General features: G+C 46.7%; 1 protein-coding gene and 1 non-coding gene across 3 annotated transcripts in view; one reads left to right on the plus strand and one right to left on the minus strand.

Moving 5' to 3' along the window:
* Nucleotides 1-18,669, minus strand: part of AKAP13 (A-kinase anchoring protein 13) — a 298,396-nt gene that overhangs the window by 25,159 nt on the left and 254,568 nt on the right. For both annotated transcript variants that reach the window (XM_063142172.1, XM_063142171.1), the window contains 10 exons: nt 17,616-17,781; nt 14,779-14,846; nt 12,914-12,974; nt 10,206-10,347; nt 9,136-9,248; nt 6,841-6,987; nt 5,234-5,484; nt 2,779-2,904; nt 1,823-1,940; nt 128-376 (listed from right to left, as the gene is read on the minus strand). In XM_063142172.1, coding sequence (XP_062998242.1) covers nt 128-376; nt 1,823-1,940; nt 2,779-2,904; nt 5,234-5,484; nt 6,841-6,987; nt 9,136-9,248; nt 10,206-10,347; nt 12,914-12,974; nt 14,779-14,846; nt 17,616-17,781 — 1,441 coding nt within the window. The remainder of the gene's footprint in view (nt 1-127; nt 377-1,822; nt 1,941-2,778; nt 2,905-5,233; nt 5,485-6,840; nt 6,988-9,135; nt 9,249-10,205; nt 10,348-12,913; nt 12,975-14,778; nt 14,847-17,615; nt 17,782-18,669) is intronic.
* Nucleotides 7,637-7,690, plus strand: LOC134409906 (U7 small nuclear RNA). Its single transcript, XR_010026227.1, has one exon. It is a non-coding gene; the product is annotated as a U7 small nuclear RNA (small nuclear RNA).

Below are 18,669 nucleotides of genomic sequence, written 5' to 3' on the forward strand. Positions count from 1 at the left end.
GATACCAGAACAACAATGTCCAGTTGTGCTTCAGTGGGCTAGGAATTTGAGAGACTGCCTCAATGTGGCAAGCACACTGGGGTGTGTCCAAAGACGCTCATTTCTATCCAACCGGACTGTCCCTTACCTTTCAATCGACTCGCTGCATTTCTCAGGGAGACGGGTCCATCCTGCACAAACTTCCTGCGCCTCAGGTCCTCCCTGGCGAACATCTGCCCACTCTTCATCCTCATGATGGACTTGCTGTCCGTCCGGGTGTAGATTTCGTTGAGGCGCATCTTCTTCTCGTAGTTGCTGACTTTGCTGTTCACGGCGGTGATGACTTCCTTCACCAGGTTTAGCGACAGCACCAGGTCTTGATGTTCGATGTCGTTTTCTTGAAAACACAAGAGACGCGCCTGTCAGTTGCTGCCCTTTCTTTTTTTTTCCTTTTCCCCAGCTCTTGCGTTTGGAACATCCCACTCCTAACTTCTTATCTGATCCCCTTTCCTGGACACTCCCCGAGCCATCAGCTTAACATACTGCAACACACAGACACCCTTAACCAGAACTTTTAGACCTCTCCTCATTGAAAACAAGGACGGTCAACTTGCAGTACTTTCTCTGGTTGTGATACCAGGGAAATAATCAGGTCTCTGCTTCCATATAATAGGAAAGGAAAGGAACCTCTCATGCAAGCACTGAGTCATTACTGACTCTTGGAGGGACGCCAGCTTTCGCTGATGTTTTCTTGGCAGGCCTTATATAGCGGGGTGGTTTGCCGTTGCCTTCCCCGGCCATTATTACCTTTCCCCCAGCTAACTGGGTACTCATTTTACCGACCTCAGGAGGATGGAAGGCTGAGTCGACCCGATCCAGCTGCCTGAAACCAGCTTCCGCTGGGATCGAACTCAAGCCGTGGGGAGAGTTTCAGCTGCAGAAACTGCTGCTTTACCGCTCTGCGCCACACAAGGCTCTTAAAGCATAAAACGCATGCGTGTCCCTTCGCAACTGACAACGGCACATGGGTATTTTGTATTCCAGTATTTCTACCCAAATAGACATCAATTTCAGAAGCAGCATGAAAGGAACATGTATCACAGGGGTGGGGAATTGAGCTTAATTTCACACAGCCATCCGCATCATCTGGTTGCCCAGCTGTTGGGAGACCACTTTTGCTCTCTAAACCATCCATTTGGGAATTGCTCTTTCCTCTCCCTCTCTCTCTCTCTTGTGTGTGAGAGGTAGAAAAAGGATGGGGTGGCTAGCAATCCTGAAGACTCCACCCACCCACTTTGTTTCTGGCTCCACCCATCATTGGCTGCAGCCTCCACATCGACTTTTCGTGTGTCTCAGTGGGCCTACACAGGAAAACAATCCCTTGCCTCGGATGTACCATGCACAAACCTACGTATGAGCAGTTAAATCAAATGGAACCATTCTGAGAGCGTTGTTTTAGAAATTTAACATTTGGAAGCACCGTTTCAGAACCACTTCCATGAAACGGAGCTTTCCATGGAAAGGGCTTTCGTCCAAGCCAAGAAGGACCTCGGCAAGCAAATATACAAAGGAACACCAAAATGCTTGTGGTGCTTTCTTGCAAAACATGCCTTCAAAAGATGCCTTCTAAGCCATGATGAACTGGGTTTAACTAAGGCCGCTCTTTTTGAGGTTCACGTTGCCATGTGCCTGCCACGCTGGAAAACGTTTTAAAGCACTTTTTAAGGACCCAGACGTCTTACCCCCACCTAAGTCCACACCCAGAGAAATGGAAGAAATCACCTTTTCCAGCCTAAAAAAAGAGAAGAGTTGTGCAAGACCAAGATTCTCAGAAGGATCTAACCTTTCGTATACTGCAGTATTCTCTGTAGCAGTACTGGATATTTGGTGATTCTCTGTGTCACTAGCAAAATGCACTCGGGAATGCCCAGGCGTCTCACCACGGAGCTGCTCATCTTTTTCTAGAGAACGAGGAAGAAAACAACAATTCTTGCTTGGTAAGGAGTGAGCAATTCAAGGTACCCTCCCAGATAACCCTTACCCCACCTATCACCATCAGAGAAGCGCTTGTACCTTGCAAATGACCCCCCTCACTTATTCTGTGCCCGCAGCAGGGCACATTTTCCCAATGATCTCTCTTATCTGGGGCAAGTAAGATCATAAGAACATAAGAAGAGCTATGCCGGATCAGACCAAAGGTCTATCTAGTCCAGCATTCTGTCCACACAGTCGCCCAACCAGCTGTCGACCAGGAATGCACAAGCAGGACATGGTGCAACAGCACCCTCCCACCCATGTTCCCCAGCGACTGGTGTATACATACAGGCTTGCTGCCTCTAATACTGGAGGTAGCACACAGCCATCAGGACTAGTAGCCATGGATAGCCTTCTCCTCCAGGAATTTATCCAGCCCCCTTTTAAAGCCATCCAAATTGGTGGCCATCACCACGTCAGAGGTGGGCAGGCTTAGTTTTTTAATTGCACCCCGAGATCCACCAACTGGAGCCAGGTGCAAAAGACATACACTTCGTGTTAAAGAAATCTGGGCCACAGAACTTTGTTTTGAGTACCAGAACCCACAAGGCTCACTGTCATTTCACATAAAAATCCATGCCAGGTTGCCCCAAAGCTTTACTTCAACAGTATTAATTTAAGAATGCAGGTGGGGAAATCGTTTCATTTCTGCTATTGTTAAACAGTTGGGAGCAACAAATCCTTGCTGATCTCTTGCAAATTAGGCCTAATCTACACCAAGCAGGATATTGCACTATGAAAGCAGTATATAAAAGGTAGGTTTACCTTGATGAACGCTTGGAACCGTTTCTCCTTGGAATGCAAGTCTTTGAAGTAATTGACTGCCTCGTTGTGGTGCCCGCAGAACTTGCCGTAGGTTTTCTTCATTCGCTCGGCGTTCTCCCCGGAAAACTAGGAGACAGAAAATATAAATTAGAGATCTCCAACAGTCTCAGAGCGGGGAAGACGAGGGGGTGGGGAGATCAGGAAGAAAGAAAAGTCTAGTAATTGGAGGGGGGTCACGGGGAAACTGGGCAGAAGTGGCTCCTGCCCGACTTCTTTGAAGTTTAGTTTGGCTGCTGCGGAAAGCAACACAGAACTCCGACTGGTAGGCCAATGCTTGCCGTTCTCCACCCCACCCAATGCTGCCCCCCTACAGAGCATTGTTCCAGGGAGGGGGGCACTGTTGGGAGGGAGGAGTGCTTTTGCCACCTGGGCAGCAGCGAAACCAGATTTGGAAAACAAACGAAAAGAAAGCCGCTGCCCGGTGGTGTACTGGCAAAAATGGAAGTGTCAACGTGACAGTCCCATCCCACGCTCATCTCCCCCCACCCCTGCTGCCCCCACGGGAGTCCAAAAATGTGGACCAACCAGCTTTCACCTCCTCCAGCGGCAGGTCTTTTGGAAAGATCAAGCCATCCAGAAATGCTTTGCGCGACAACAGGGGGAAAACATCGCACTGCTAGGAAAATTCAATACCCCCTTTCCCCCGTCTAGTGTTGCAGTGGAGCTCAGAGGGAAGGGGGAAGCCTGAGACAGGGTGGCAGATGACATCACGCCCCCTGCGCACTGGAAATTATTATTATTATTATTATTATTATTTATTTATATAGCACCATCAGTGTACATGGTGCTGTACAGAGTAAAACAGTAAATAGCAAGACCCTGCCGCATAGGCTTACATTCTAATAAAATCATAGTAAAACAATAAGGAGGGGAAGAGAATGCAAACAGGTACAGGGTAGGGTAAGCAGGCACAGGGTAGGGTAAAACTAACAGTAGAAAGTAACAGTAGAAGTCTGCACAACATCAAGTTTTAAAAGCTTTAGGAAAAAGAAAAGTTTTTAGCTGAGCTTTAAAAGCTGCGGTTGAACTTGTAGTTCTCAAATGTTCTGGAAGAGCGTTCCAGGCGTAAGGGGCAGCAGAAGAGAATGGACGAAGCCGAGCAAGGGAAGTAGAGGCCCTTGGGCAGGCGAGAAACATGGCATCAGAGGAGCGAAGAGCACGAGCGGGGCAATAGTGTGAGATGAGAGAGGAGGGGTGGTGTTGTGTCCCTGCTAGCCCCACCTTTGGCCCTTTCTATACCTACGGGTGTAGAGGGACAGAGAGGGGGCGATCCTGGAGTTACCGACTTCCGGGATCGCTGCCCTGTTGTCTACACAGCCGCGCGACATTCTGGAAGGGACGAGGGATGTTGCGTGCATTGCAGCTGCGTTTTTTTTTTTTTTTTAAAAGGAAAAGGAGCTGGAGCACACTCGTTCTCCAGCAAAAAATAAGGTAACCCCCCCCAAAAAAACCCGACCCTGCTCCCCACCCCACCCCCGATGTCCCTGGAATGCTCCTGTCCCAGCTCCGTCCCTTTGATGACCCCCACTACTTACGGGGAGGAGGGAAGAAGCCGGGACAGGCGGCCACACACCTCCCTCGGTCTTGGGATGATCCCGAGACTGCAGGAGGAATTAGGTTTTCCTAAGGTTTCTTTATCCCTTGGAAAACCCATGCTCATCCCCGCCTGCCCCCGGGAGTCCCTGTGCATCATTTGGACGCACAGGGACTCCTCCGTGATCAACTCGGATTTTCGGGCTGGTGCAGAAACGGCCTTTGTTGGCCCATTGCTGCCCCTTCGGATGCTTTTGCCCCATAAATCCTGCCCCCCCCCTCTGAAAATTACTAGAAATCTGCCTGATCCTGAAAAGAATGGCTAAAATGTTCCCTAAAACTGACCTCCTCCAAATGGGGATTAATTTGGGGTAGGGGGGATATTTCGCTTCAGCTGTATATTTTTTAATACACATACACCCTAAAGCATCTGTCGGGGATGCTTTAGGGTGGATTCCTGCATTGAGCAGGGGGTTGGACTCGATGGCCTTGTAGGCACCTTCCAACTCTGCTATTCTATGATTCTATCTGCAAAAGGTTTGAACTGAAGAGGAGTGAGCTAACTGGGCTCCATCAGGGGGGAAGACCAGGGAGAGAGAAAGAGATTACTGAGCAGGATTTGCAGTGATATGTGTGTGTGTGGGGGGGGGAGTAGTTTTAGAGTTTTGTGTAGGTTTTTTTGCCCCCACTCATGAACGCAGAATGGACTGGGCAAACTGAATACTTCACTTGCATGACCGAGGCTGCAGAATTCTGCCTTTCCACATGCAGAAGGAAAGTTTTGATTTGATTTCATTTTCAGCATCTACAGCCTAGATGAGGTGTCCTGAAATCTACGCTTTGTGCCCTCGGCTGTGCTTACTTGGTTCACGAGGATGTCCCCTATCCTCTTGATGACGAAGTTCTTCTCGCTTCTGTCCGCCAGCGACTCCTTTTTCCTCTCCAGAATCCGCTGGAAGAACTGGCTGTGGATGTTTAACAAGTCGTCCAGGCAAGGGAAGACCTTTTCCACCATCTGCTGCTCGTACTGCAACTCCTGCACCATCCCCCTGCTGTAGACGTCACTCATGATCTTCAAGGTCCGGATGTGATGCATCTCCGTTTGCATCAGTTCTGCAAAAGAGGAGCAGAGAGACAAGAATGCAAGGGGTCTCTCCAGCTGCGCCCTTATCTGGACAGAGATAGCTTAGCTACAGTTATCCATGCTCTGATAACCTCTCGTTTGGATTACTGCAATGCGTTATACGTGGGGCTGCCTTTGAAAACGGTCCAGAAACTTCAACTGGTACAAAACAGGGCAGCATGGTTACTAAGAGGTTCTGGCCGACGAGACCACATTACGCCAGTCCTTTTCCAGCTTCATTGGCTGCCAGTCCAGGTCCGGGCCCAATTCAAAGTGCTGGTATTAACATTTAAAGCCCTAAACGGCTTGGGGCCAAGTTATCGGAAGGAACGCCTCCTCCCATATGTACCTGCCCGGACCCTAAGGTCATCTTCAGGGGTCCTTCTCCGTGAGCCCCTGCCAAAGGAAGTGAGGCAGGTGGCTACCAGGAGGAGGGCCTTCTCTGCTGTGGCACCCCGGCTGTGGAATGAGCTCCCTAAGGAGGTTCGCTTGGCACCTACATTATATGCTTTTAGACGCCAGGTGAAGACCTTTTTATTCTCCCAACATTTTAACAATCTATAAATTTTAAATAACATGGTTTTAAATTTGTAATTTTGCATTGCTGCTGTTTTGATCTGGTTGAGCTTTTATATTGTATTTTATAGTATGGTTTTATACTGTTGTTTTATACTTTGAATGGTTTTAATTCTTGTGAACTGCCCAGAGAGCTCCGGCTATTGGGCGGTATAGAAATGTAATAAATAAATAAATAAATAAATAAATAAATAAATAAATAAATAAGGTGAACCCGGGGGTCCATCCTGCCCTAAGCTGGTCAGAGCATACAGCTTTGCAAGCGCGCTTCGGCTTTGGGTTACAAATCTGAGACCTTTTCCATGGTTGGCGAAGGCTTGAGTCCTGCTCGGAGGCGTATTTACCAAATTTAGGATGTCCTGCCTCATCAAGAAAGGTTCGAGGCTGTCCACAGGCAATATAAAACAACAAACAACCAAACAAAATAGGAACACACACATCAAGCAACGTCAGAAAACAGCAGAGTGTAAAAAGCACCATAGCAAAAAGAAATAGCAGAGCGCTAAAAAGATCTGTTTTAAAGAGAGAGAGAAGGAGAGAAATTCAGTGAAATGCCTGCCGAAATACGAAAGCAGAGGAGCTGCTAAACAAGATTTCTAGTAGTAAAGACGAGGCTTGAGTTAGCCTCTGTACCTCCTTGTCCCTCCCTGTGATTAGCAGCAGAAGAAAAAAAGATGCAAAGATAAGAGAAACCTCACACTCTTTTCCCAATGTATACAAGGTTGCAGAACTCAGATGGACCAATTTTCGTTGCCTAGCATGATGCTCACCATATATGACATCTTGCCGCTTCACAACATCCTTCTTTTGCTGCCGGAGAAACTTGCTGTCCACCACTTGACTCCAGGACTGGGCTTCCAGCTGCTTTGAGTCCATTTCGAAATCTCCCATGAGCTGGCCTTCGTTCATGTCTGCACCTAGGAACCAGAGCGGGGAAGAAAAGAGGTGGTCAGGGATTCTTCCCCCAACCAGGTTCCCTGTTCTGCGGACTGATGCGCCCGGTGGCTGGCAGTGCGATCCAGTTTTGGGGTGGAGTGATGGCGATTCCCTACGATGATGGCCCGAAGTCAGGACCGGCTGCCTAGGAGGTTTCACGGCCCTAGAACCCATTGCAACTCCTAGAAGACATCTCAGAATCTGGGTTCGCAGATTCCGAACCTTAGAGCAGCAGCGGGGAGTCCCAATCAGCTTCATCCATTGGCCAAGGTGGTTTTGGGTCCACCTTTCATTGGAGAAGGGAAGGCGCACCCCATTCCATGGGGACGGAGCACGGCCCCTTGACCATTCTGTGCAGCATTGGCTGGAGGGGTGGAGCTTTCGCAGGCATCAAGCCCTGCGTGGGGATATAAGGGTTCAGTTGAACTTGGGAAACTCAATGCAATCAGCAGCAGCCTCGAATCTTTTACCTAGAAGCTCCATCAATTCCCGCAGGGCCTAGAACATCCTCCTCCCACCTGGTGCCTTCCAGATTGCTTGACTACAATTCCCAGCATGCCCCAGCCAGCTCAATGCCCTCTGGGCTTACAAACTGGGACCAACATCCATTTTATGCCTTGTATTAGCCATTAGTGATTTCAGCTCTTTTTGTATTTCTCTAGCAGGCTTTCCGCATTAGCCTAAAAGTTCTTATGTATTAGCTTTATATGTTTTTAATCAGTTTTATATAGTTTATAGTATTTTTATTTTTGATGTTGTTCCCTGCCTCAATCCAGAGGAAGAGGCGAATAAGAAATAGATGATGATGATGATAATGATGACGATGATGATGGAACTACAATTATGTGAATTTGACCAGAAAAGTTGCTAGTGGAATGGAGCTGAACAGAAAAGGGGGAGTACATTTTACCAGAAACAACTGAGAAAACATTTCCCAAGATATATCACACCCATTTGCAGTGATTTGAGTTCATGATGTCGTCAGAGTCGGATCTGATTGGCTACAGGGTACCATGATGTCAACATGTTGGCTGGATCACATAGCCAGCGAGAACAGGAATCATCTTTGGTTGATCTATGAGAATTGGGCTCAACTCCAATGTCAAAAAAACACACAAAAACCCAGCCCTCTTTTCTACTTGGTAGTTAATGCTGAGTAAGTCCTCAATTACTTCGTAAATCCCAAGAGTAAGCCATTTATGTAATTTCGTGTAATTGCATTGTAATTAACATGCGATTTATCTGCCTTTGTTTACTCTGGCAAATTAAGAGAATGCTTGAAGAGAGCTTTGTGAAGCCTGCATATTCAAGCAATGGAGGCAATTAATAGATAGGCCTGGAGCTGAGGATTATGCAAGGCAGCGGCAAATTGCAAAGAGAAACCCGTTCACTTGTCCCATGAATACCATTTGAGAAAGTTCCTGAAGTGGAGGAAATTTCTCTGCCACCAAGGTGACCCCTAGTTCCTGCTGCTTGAACTGACACGGTTTTGTGTGTCCTAGACTCAGATCAGTGGAGATGGAATCTCATTGGGGTTGGGTTTATATCCAGGGGCAGTGTGGTGTAGCGGCTACAGTTCTAGACTGGGATCCAGGGGATCCGGGTTCTAGTCCCCACACGGCCATGGAAGCTCACTTAGGGTGACTTTGGGCCAGTTGCAGACTCTCAGCCCAACCTACCTCACAGGGTTGTTGTTGTGAGGATAAAATAGAGAGGAGGATTAAGTCCGTTGCCTTGGGTTCTTTGGAAGAAAAAAGGCAGGATATAAATGTAATAGATAAATAAACGAGGCCAATGAAAATAAATGCAGTGGAGGCTGGTGACTCCAACATCAGTGGGACTGTGAATTTGATCTTTAGAGTTCTGACTGAAACCCAGAGCGGATTCAGCATCCCACTGACACTGGACTCAACAGCCTCCGCTGAATAAATTTGACCCCCACGTCTGAAACTGCGTATTCACGGAACGAACAGAAAATCAAACCACCGTGCTTCGACTGGGAAGCGAGGGTCTGGATCCGAGTTCAAGTTTGAGAAACAAGCGAATAGGATAGAGCGGGAAAGAGTCAGCCGCCTCACCATCCTGCAGCTTCATCACGGCTTCAGCCGGTTTGATCAGCCGCCACTCACCTTCGTCTGTTAAGGACTCCATGGATTCATTCACTCGGCAGATTTTATTCAAGGAGTCTGTCGAGTGAGAGAGGATCTTCCAGTTGTGTAGCATGTTTTCGTCATTCCCGACTCTGATGGCATGTTTGGGGAGGGGGGGGGGTTAAGGAAACAGAAAAGAGCAAGCTATTCAGGATTTCAGGCTGGGATCAAGCGTTTGCAAAGAACTGGCTCTGGGAACCCAGATCTCCGTTAAAGAGCTAAAAAGCCGTGCACGGAGGGGGTGCTTTTTGCAGGGGAGAGAAGCAGAATCCTGTCTCTTCTCCCCCGCAAACTCACTTTGATCACTGTTGGAAATTCCAGTCAAATTCACTAAGCTTTCCTTGATACCTTTTTGTGAACAGGAGATAACAAGCACATTCAGGGCCAGGGCCAGACTATTTTGCGCCCTAGGCAAGGCAAGCTACTTGCACACACACACACCCAAAATTGCCAACTTCCATTTTTAAGAACAGATGTTTTGTAGAAAAAATAAGCACAATCTTGAACTTACGTTTTTTTCCCCCTTAAAACTGCTAATTTATATAAAACTGTGACCCTTAAAGGTCAGTACTGCGCCCCTCTGAGGTCTGCGCCCAAGGCGGCTGCCTAGTTGGCCTAATGGTAGCGCCAGCCCTGGGCACATTCAGACGAGGTTGTGGTCTTTAAACCACACTGCCCTACGAAGCTGATAAAATGCACACAGCGTGCAATGTGGTCTTGCATACATCAGGTAAGACCACAGGTTCGTCTAGACCTGCGTTGGCCACTCCAGGGGTGTTGAACCTCTTTCAGCCAGCCCCTGGTGAAATTCCCTTTTCATCACAACAGTTAAAGCTGCAAGTGCCCTGTCCTCTTTTGTATCTGGTCAGAGGGAAGGGCTCCTGCAGCTTTAACTGTTGTGATGAAGAGGGAATTTCACTCAGTGCTGCATGCATACAAATGACACCTGCTGAAATTCCCTTTTCTATACAACTGTTAAAGATACAGGAGCCCTGTCTTCTTTTCCACATGGTCACCATAATACCCACCCCAGAAAGAACTAATCTTACCCGGCAATGTTCTGGATCGAGACACTTTTCGAAAGGGCTGGGTTTTGCAGCTGCTGGGATCTCCTGTTATTGAACAGGGAGGTCACGGTGTTCTCGTCTGGGGCAAGTATCGCAGATCGAGGTCTTTCCTTTGGCTGAGAGGCTGCAAGGGGAACATCAACAGGCGTCACTGCCAAGACTACAGAGTACCTTGCACAGGTGGGCAGTTTGAGGCCCTCCAGATGTTTTAGCCTGCAATTCCCACCATCCCTCACCACTGGCTATGCTGGCAAGGGTTGGTGGGAGTTGTAGGCCAAAACACCGAGAGGGCCACAAGTTGTCCACCCTTGCTTTACTGCATATTCAAAATGCAACAGGAATATGGAAAGAGGCATTGGCCCTGTTCAGACGACACGCTGAGCCATGGTTAGGCTACAAAGCCTTTTGCAGCAAATGCTTAGTGAGCATGTTTAAACTGAAACAACTGGGCATGTTTAGCTTGGAGAAGAGAAGATTGAGGGGAGACATGAGAGCACTCTTCAAATACTTAAAAGGTTATCATACAGAGGAGGGTCACGATATCTTCTCGATCCTCCCAGAGTGCAGGATACGGAATTACGGGCTGAAGTTTTAGGAAGTCAGATTCCAGCTGGACATCAGGAAAAACTTCCTGACTGTTAGAACAGTATGACAATGGAATCAGTTACCTAGGGAGGTTGTGGGCTCTCCCACACTAGAGGCCTCCAAGAGGCAGCTGGACAACCATCTGTCAGGGATGCTTTAGGGTGGATTCCTGCATTGAGCAGGGGGTTGGACTCGATGGCCTTAGAGGCCCCTTCCAACTCTGCTATTCTATGATTCTATCTGCAAAAGGTTTGCAGATAGAAAAGGGTGGATGCTTTAGAGGCACCTTCCAACTCTGCTATTCTATGATTCTATGTAGTTACAGCTTTATTTCACCAGTACATTATAACTCTTTTCAATTAGATTACTTCTTGGTTTCTGCTTCTTTACTGCAGCAAATAAAGGTTTGCAGGATTGACACATTGGTAATCTCAGACCACGCCCCAGTGTACTTGGAGTTACAGTTCTCAGACTTGCCAAGGCCTTCAGGTCTTTGGCCTTTTAAGGTTTCTCTTTTAATGATGAGATGTTTAAATCTCAGATATTTGCTGAATGGTCTGAATATTTTAGTATCAACGAGGGTACTGCGGGTTCCTGCACCACGTAATGGGAGGCCAGCAGAGCCTTCATTAGGGGGCGATTCATTGCCTATGCTTCACACAAGAAAAAGCTTAGAACAGCACAACCGGTGCTTTTAAATAAGAAGTTGAAATCTCTTGTAACCTGGTTGCCAGTTCCCCACCAGCACAACTGTATCAGGAGTTGCAAAAAATTACATGTGAGCTAAACTGTGGTTATGTAGCCACCATGGTTGGAAATGGTGGAAACAATCCTGTATGTTTCCGAGCCCAATTCAAGGTGCTGGTTTTGACCTATAAAGCCTTACACGGATTGGAACCATAATACCTGATGGAACGCCTCTCCCGACGTGAATATACCCGGTCACCACGTTCAACATCTAAGGTCCTCCTCCGGATGCCTACTCCGAGAGAGGCTTGGAGTGTGGCAACGAGGGACAGGGCCTTTTCGGTGGTGGCCCCCAGACTATGGAATGATTTCCCTGACGAGGCTCGCCTTGCACCAACGCTGCTATCTTTGCAGCACCAGGTTAAGACTTTCCTCTTTGCCCAGGCATACAGCGGCACATCTTAATCACCCACATGTTTAGGTTTTTTAAACGGTTTTTAATGCTTTATGTGTGTATGTTCTGTGTTTTAGAATTTTAAATTTTGTATACTCGTTTTTATCTTAATTTTAGAATTTCTGTAAACCGCCCAGAGAGCCCTGGCTATGGGAGCGGTATATAAGTGCAATAAATAAATAAATAAATGGTTCCCAACCACACTAAGCCGTAAAATTTAGTGGAAAATGCTTAATCACTGTGGCTGAACATGTCGTCTGAACCAGGTTTGATTTGTATAAACTCATCTCTTGATGCAGTATTCATTGCTAGCTGTTTCCTACTTTTAAAGGGTCCCAACAGGCAGCTCAAAATATCGAACAAGCCCGACACTAAATTAAATGTGCTGAGTCACCTATAACGTGGACATTTTTTACTACCACAAGACCAGCCCTAGCTCTTCTAACCTCGTTCTTTTCAGGGTATCTATGGCATTGTCTATGGGTCCTCTCTCTCTGATGTGAAAAATCACGACGGAGCATGTAGTCTCTTATCTAAGAGTTTCTGTCACCAGTCGTACGCTGTCGTCACCGGAAAATAGTTATGCACATGCCGGGATAATTCATCTGTGGTCTAAATCTGATTTCTACGCAGTGTGGGAGGCTGGTGTTGTGACCTACTTCTTAAAAGTCAGTTGAACTTTTCTACGGCTCTCTCATTTCTATAAGCTTCCCCGGGTTCTGCAGACCTGTAACAAGTCACCCGCACTTGATTGACGCCACTTTCAGGGTTTTGCCAAAATGAACGACAGGATAACGGTATGCTTATCCAACAAACGGGACCTGTTGCTCAGTTGCTTAATGCACGTGCAAATACTAGGCTAAGCTTATAAAAATTGCTCTGTCGTATAATAAAATGACCAGCCTTTGGGAAACTGCAGAATGAAGGAGGGAGGGATTGACCAAAACAAAATAAATTTACTCACATTTACTTCTCATGATTACTGTAGGCAATGAGGAAGTATCATGGGGCTGAAGGCCTGTTCTCTGGAGATGAAATAAAAACACAGAAAGGACAGATTTCAGCTTTGCTTTAGAAATAATTAGTTCAAGAAGGTTAGAATGTACATGTGTCCATCCCTAGGGTATTTCCACCCCCATATAGCCTTCCACGCAGGTGAATGATCTTGGAACACATGCAGAGAAGCACTTTTTTTAAAAAAAGTGGCCCTTGATCCAGTGGACCCTGGTGGCTCCAATGTCAGTGGGGTGGAGAATCCGCTCCGGGTTTTAGTCAGTTCCAGTCGGAACTCTTGGAGAGCTCCTTTAGAGTTGTGACTGAAACCCGGAGCGGATTCACCGCCTCACTGACATCAGAGCCGCCACCTCCATTGCCTTGATCAGAATCTCCCTGCATGTGAGAAGCTCATGCATCAGGAAGGTTTCTAGCTTTCCACGTGTCTGAACGTTTTGACATGGGGAGGGACTTTGTGGGGAGGGGTCCTTCAAAAGTGCTTTGCTCTTCCGGTCAATGAGCCATTCAGCTCAGCATTCCATTTACTGCTCTTGGCCAAATGGAGGGAGGCCTCAGCAATTCTGAACGACAACAGAGCTAAAGTTTCAAGTCATTGTGCTTAGAAGCCCTCATTGATTAGGATGCAGCCAAATGCATGATCTATCACAGATAAATGCCCAGGATAAAGGGGGCAGAATCAAATGTACAGCTTTTCCTTTCCACGGGTGAATGTGAGAAACCCAGGTGCTCATAGCTCTAATCTCCGTGAATATTATTTAGGGTGACCATATGAACAGGAGGACAGGGCTCCTGTGTCTTAAACAGTTGCACAGACAAGGGAATTTCAGCAGGTGTCATTTGTATATATGGAGAACCTGGTGAAATTCCCTCTTCATCACAACAGTTAAAGCTGCAGGTGCCCTGCCCTCTTTTAAATCTGGTCGCTCTAGTATAGCTCCTGCAGCTTTAACTGTTGTGATGAAGAGGACGTTTCACCAGGTTCCCCATATATACAAATGTCACCTGCTGAAATTCCCTTTTTGTGCAACTGTTAAAGATACAGGAGCCCTGTCCGCCTTTTCATATGGTCACCCTAATATTATTCAACAGCCAGGTGGGAGGGCCTGGGGAATAAATATAGACTGGCAACAATGTGGTTAGGCTGAAGATGCAGGAGGTACAGAAATCCTGCCCCCTAACCCTGATCTACTGGATGGCTGGGTTCACATGCTAATCCACCCAGTGTGGGTTGCTGCTGAACCATGGGTTATCGTGTTGTCTGAACACAACGCATTTTCCGCAAGGTGGGCCATCGTGTTGTCTGAATGCAGCACGTTTTCCACAGGGTTGCTTGTTAAGCATGCAGCGTGTGTTGTTAACCAACCTGAACAATGCCACTGAATAATATTCATCAAGACTAGAAGTATGAGGACCTGGATTTCTTACATTCACCTGTGGAAAGGAAAAGACGTGCACGAATTCTCAAGGTGGCTTGTTTGAGAAAAATAAACCGCACTGCATGGTTAATAAGCCACCTTGCGGTAAACGCACTGCATTCAGACAACACGATAATCCAGGCGGGTTAGTGTGGTGTGAACCCAGCCGATGTTATATCCTCAACAAGGACTGAGAGTGTGGCCTGAAGGTTTTAATGCAACAGGAACAGGAAGCAAAACAACAAGCCTGGGATTTTCAGAGACTGAGAAAGTCGCCCCAACTCAAAAGCAGAGATCTACATTCCAATTTCCTGGTGCAATTGCCATCGTATGATTTCTAGACACCCCCACACTTGCATTTTGGGAAACAGTGCTCAAAAGAAAACAGGGAAGTCTTTACCTTCAGTTTGACCTTGGAACAAGCAGCCATGTTCTCCTTACAGCTTTTATGGACAAGGACCCCACAGTCTGTGTAAAAGAAAGGATATCACCCATCAACATAGCCCCAGCCTGAGAGGGTCGTTGTCTTACTGATTCCATTTCACATTCTCATTCAGGTCTTCAGAAGCCAACCACTCCAGCAATTTTGGATGCACCGTCAGCTAAAATCTGCTACCTTTCATCTTAAAGCATTAGGTCAGAGGAAAAGCGAACAGCCAGCTTAGGTATCAGGCCTACACCAGCAGTTCTTAACAAGTTTTCTACTGGGAATCCTGTTGGGAAACACACAGCAGCCATCTCTTGCCTCCAGGGTGAAAAGATAAAATAAAAGGGCACGTGATCTGTCAGGCATGCATGAAGAAATGGTAGGAAAGACACCTCCCCCCGCCCCCCGCTCTGGTCCTAAAAAGATCATTCACTTCAAAATGCAGAAATCAAGGTCAATGGGATGTGAAAGAAAGCCAATTATACTGATGCGAAAGGAATTTGAGAGGCTATTCTCTGACCCCTACCCACTCACATTTCCACCTATGGGGCCCAAAATGAAGCCCCAGTGGTTAACACATACATAATACTTCTGCCCCATTTCTTCTTCTCTGAGTAGCGCTGGTCTGTTCTGCACATTATTTAGCCCCAAACGGAGTGCGCCACACCGCATTTTGAGGACGGGCAGCTCAGCGGTAGAGCATATGCAGAAGGGTCCCGGGTTCAATCCTTGGCATCTCCAGGTGGGACTGAAAAAACTCCCGCCTGAAACCCCATAGAGCTGCTGCCAGTCAGTGTCAGCAGTACTGAGCTAAATGGAACAAGGGTCTGACTCCTACATCCAGCCAAATCCAGCTCCTAGACAAAGCCAGCATTCTTGTGAGCCGCTATCTTACGATATCCTACCCTACAATCTTCACCTTCTGCTCTGAGCTTCACAAAGGAAGAGAAATTGACAACATCTGAACCTGCTCTGAGCTTCACAAAGGAAGAGAAATTGACAAACATCTGAACCAGCTCTGAAGTTCTACCATCATAACTCTACAGCAGGAGTTCTTCGTGCAAAGCTTTGGCGTGTTTGGAGTCTTTTTATCGGCATCACTGTCAATATTTGTTGGGCAACAGAGAAACGTCTCTTAGATTAACCTTTAACGCTCAATTGTGTTTTCACCTGAGTCAACAGCAACAAACAAACCCGCAAGTGCAGATTTACAGGTTAGGAATTCCTGCCCCCCTCCCCCCCCCCCTGAAAATAGCAAGGCTCAGATTTGACGTTCTAAACTTGGAAATGACGTATGCGATGGGAAATACTGAATTGTGTCACAACCTGTGATTCACCTTCAGTCCCCCTTTGGGTAATAGGTAGCATTAATTCTGATTAAAGGGCTTTAATTTCTCTATCATAGGTCAGAACTCTCAGAAACTGGACAGAAATTGTAAAGGAACTAAATAATAATAATAATAATAATAATAATAATAATAATAATAAATTATTTCTTACCCGCCTCTCCCTTTGGATCGAGGCGGGGAACAACATTAGAACAGGAATAAATACATCTTAAAAAATCATGATTTAACATTGATCTGGATAGGCCTGCCGGAAAAGGCTAGTCTTTAAAGCTGCCTTAAAATCACACATAGTGTTAATTTTACGAATCTCCTCCGGCAGGCCATTCCACAATCTGGGGGCGACAGAAGAAAAGGTCCTCTGGGAAACTGATATGAGAGATTTCCTTCCCTGTGGACACCCTCCCTCTCCTCCACACCCACACCCCTGAGAAATCAACTTGTCAGTTCCAGTGTTGTCATTTTTTTAAAAAAATCAAAAATCATTTTGACCCCATCTTAGTACTACGTTTCCGGGAATGAACGGAAGTAGGAATTCAACTCGGGCGACTTCCAAACACAACAATTACAATCTGGCTCCCATTTTCATCCCTGAACTGAATTTTATGTTCTCAAAGACGTCGCCATTTGCCTCATCATGCGAATAAACAAATAAGTACATCAAATGAAAAACCGGAACTACGGGACGCACAAAAAGCAACCCAAAACGGACACACCGCATTTGAGATGTTGATGAAGAGAAACAAGAAGAAAGAAACAAAGAAGGAGGTAAACGTCACTAACATTAGCAAAAAAATTAAGTTAAATCTAACAAAATGGTCTCAATGGAATGGACCGGCCTTATGCCAAGGCCCAGAGTCATTCTGGGAAAACTAAGATGGTGGCAACCGCCTCACCCAGTACTTCTCTTCAGAGCCCCAAAATAGTTTTAAAAATTACATAAAAGAAGGTTGGAGTCAGCAGTGCTGGGCCATTTGGGTCCCGTGGAGGCCTGGCATTTTCCCTACCATGTCAGGTGTGGGCACCAGACTAGTGCACAGTAAACAATGATTATTGAAAGAGTGACGGGCTAGGACCCATGTAGCTCACCGAGTGACTCTGGGTCAGTAACAATCTCTCACCGTAACTTTCTTGACAGGGTGGTTGTGAGGATAAAAGGGGGTTGGGAGTGGAAGAAGAGAAGCATATATGCCACCTTGACCTCCTTGGAGGAAAGGCAGAATAAAAATTGAATAAAAAATAAAAAATAAGCAGGGACTTTCCAGGCAATCAAATCAGCGGTATTTTATCTGAACTATTTCAGATCCTATCAAATCTCTCTCAAGGACCAAAATGGTAGCCGATTTTGTTAATTTCGCAATCATATTCATCATCTACATTTTGAGTGGGTGGGTGAGTGCGGGGGGGGGGAAGGCTCCATATAACTCCCCACAATAGAGCACAGGGCATAAAGAGATCACTCACTTGCACAGGCCAAAGAGTCTTTGTTAAAAGGCTTCTGACAGTGTTGACAACTGAAAGGCCCCACCGTTGGGGTGGCGCTGAAGAGGTGCCCATTTATCATCTTCTTGTCCTTGTCTTTGGAGTCTTTTTCTTTCTCTTTTAGTTTCTCCTTGTCTTTTTCCTTTTCCTAAAAAAAAAAAGACAGAAAGAAAGAGGATTGGAAGGGGAGACACAGAAGCCAGAAAGCCCTTCATTTTTCTCTCAAGAAGACGGAGGGAGGGAGAATTTTCAGAGGACCTGCATCAACGAGAGACAAGATGCACGTGCGAAAATGGTCAGTGCGGAAAACCAGAGCTTCCTTCTCACCTCCTGTGCCCTCAGGCACCAAGTCAGCTGTAAATCATTGACTCCTGACACCCACATGGATGATGCACATCCATGTCTGAATCAGCCTCTCTGACCACGCCATCGGCATTCACCTTTGAAAAGGAGTGCTTGGTTTTGGAGTAACGTTTCAGGCTGTGCAGGAGAACTGGCAGGCTCTACGGTTCTTCATTACCCGGTGTAGTTACTCCTGAGTTACGTACACGTCCCTTAAAACCTACGGCATCTCCAGCACACATAGCTAGCCTCTGTCCTTCCAAGGTGACTTCCCAGAACTTTCAAAACACAACCCGAGAACTCCTTTGTTATTTCAAGTCTACGAGAAGTTGATAGAGCATTTTAATGAATACTTTTCATCACCCAGCTCCAAAAGGTTATCCGAATCCTGATTGGTTGGAGAAGGCTATCAATAGCTACTAGTCCCGATGGCTATATGCGGCCTCCAGTATCATAGGCAGGGGGGTGCTGTTGCACTCAAGTTCTCCTTGTGGGTTTCCCATGGGTGGCTGGTTGGCCACTGTTTGAACAGTACTGGACTAGATGGGCCCTTGGTCTGATCCAGCAGGGCTCTTCTGATGTTCTTAAATCTACTGGATGGCAGATTAGCAATCACACAGTTAACTAAAGGACAGTTGAAGGCGTGGTGTGTGCAGGGGCGGGGGACAATAAAAACCGAGATGACCACTTTTTG

The sequence above is a fragment of the Elgaria multicarinata genome, chromosome 16, assembly GCF_023053635.1.
Source record: "Elgaria multicarinata webbii isolate HBS135686 ecotype San Diego chromosome 16, rElgMul1.1.pri, whole genome shotgun sequence".
NCBI classification, from domain to species: Eukaryota; Metazoa; Chordata; class Lepidosauria; order Squamata; family Anguidae; genus Elgaria; species Elgaria multicarinata.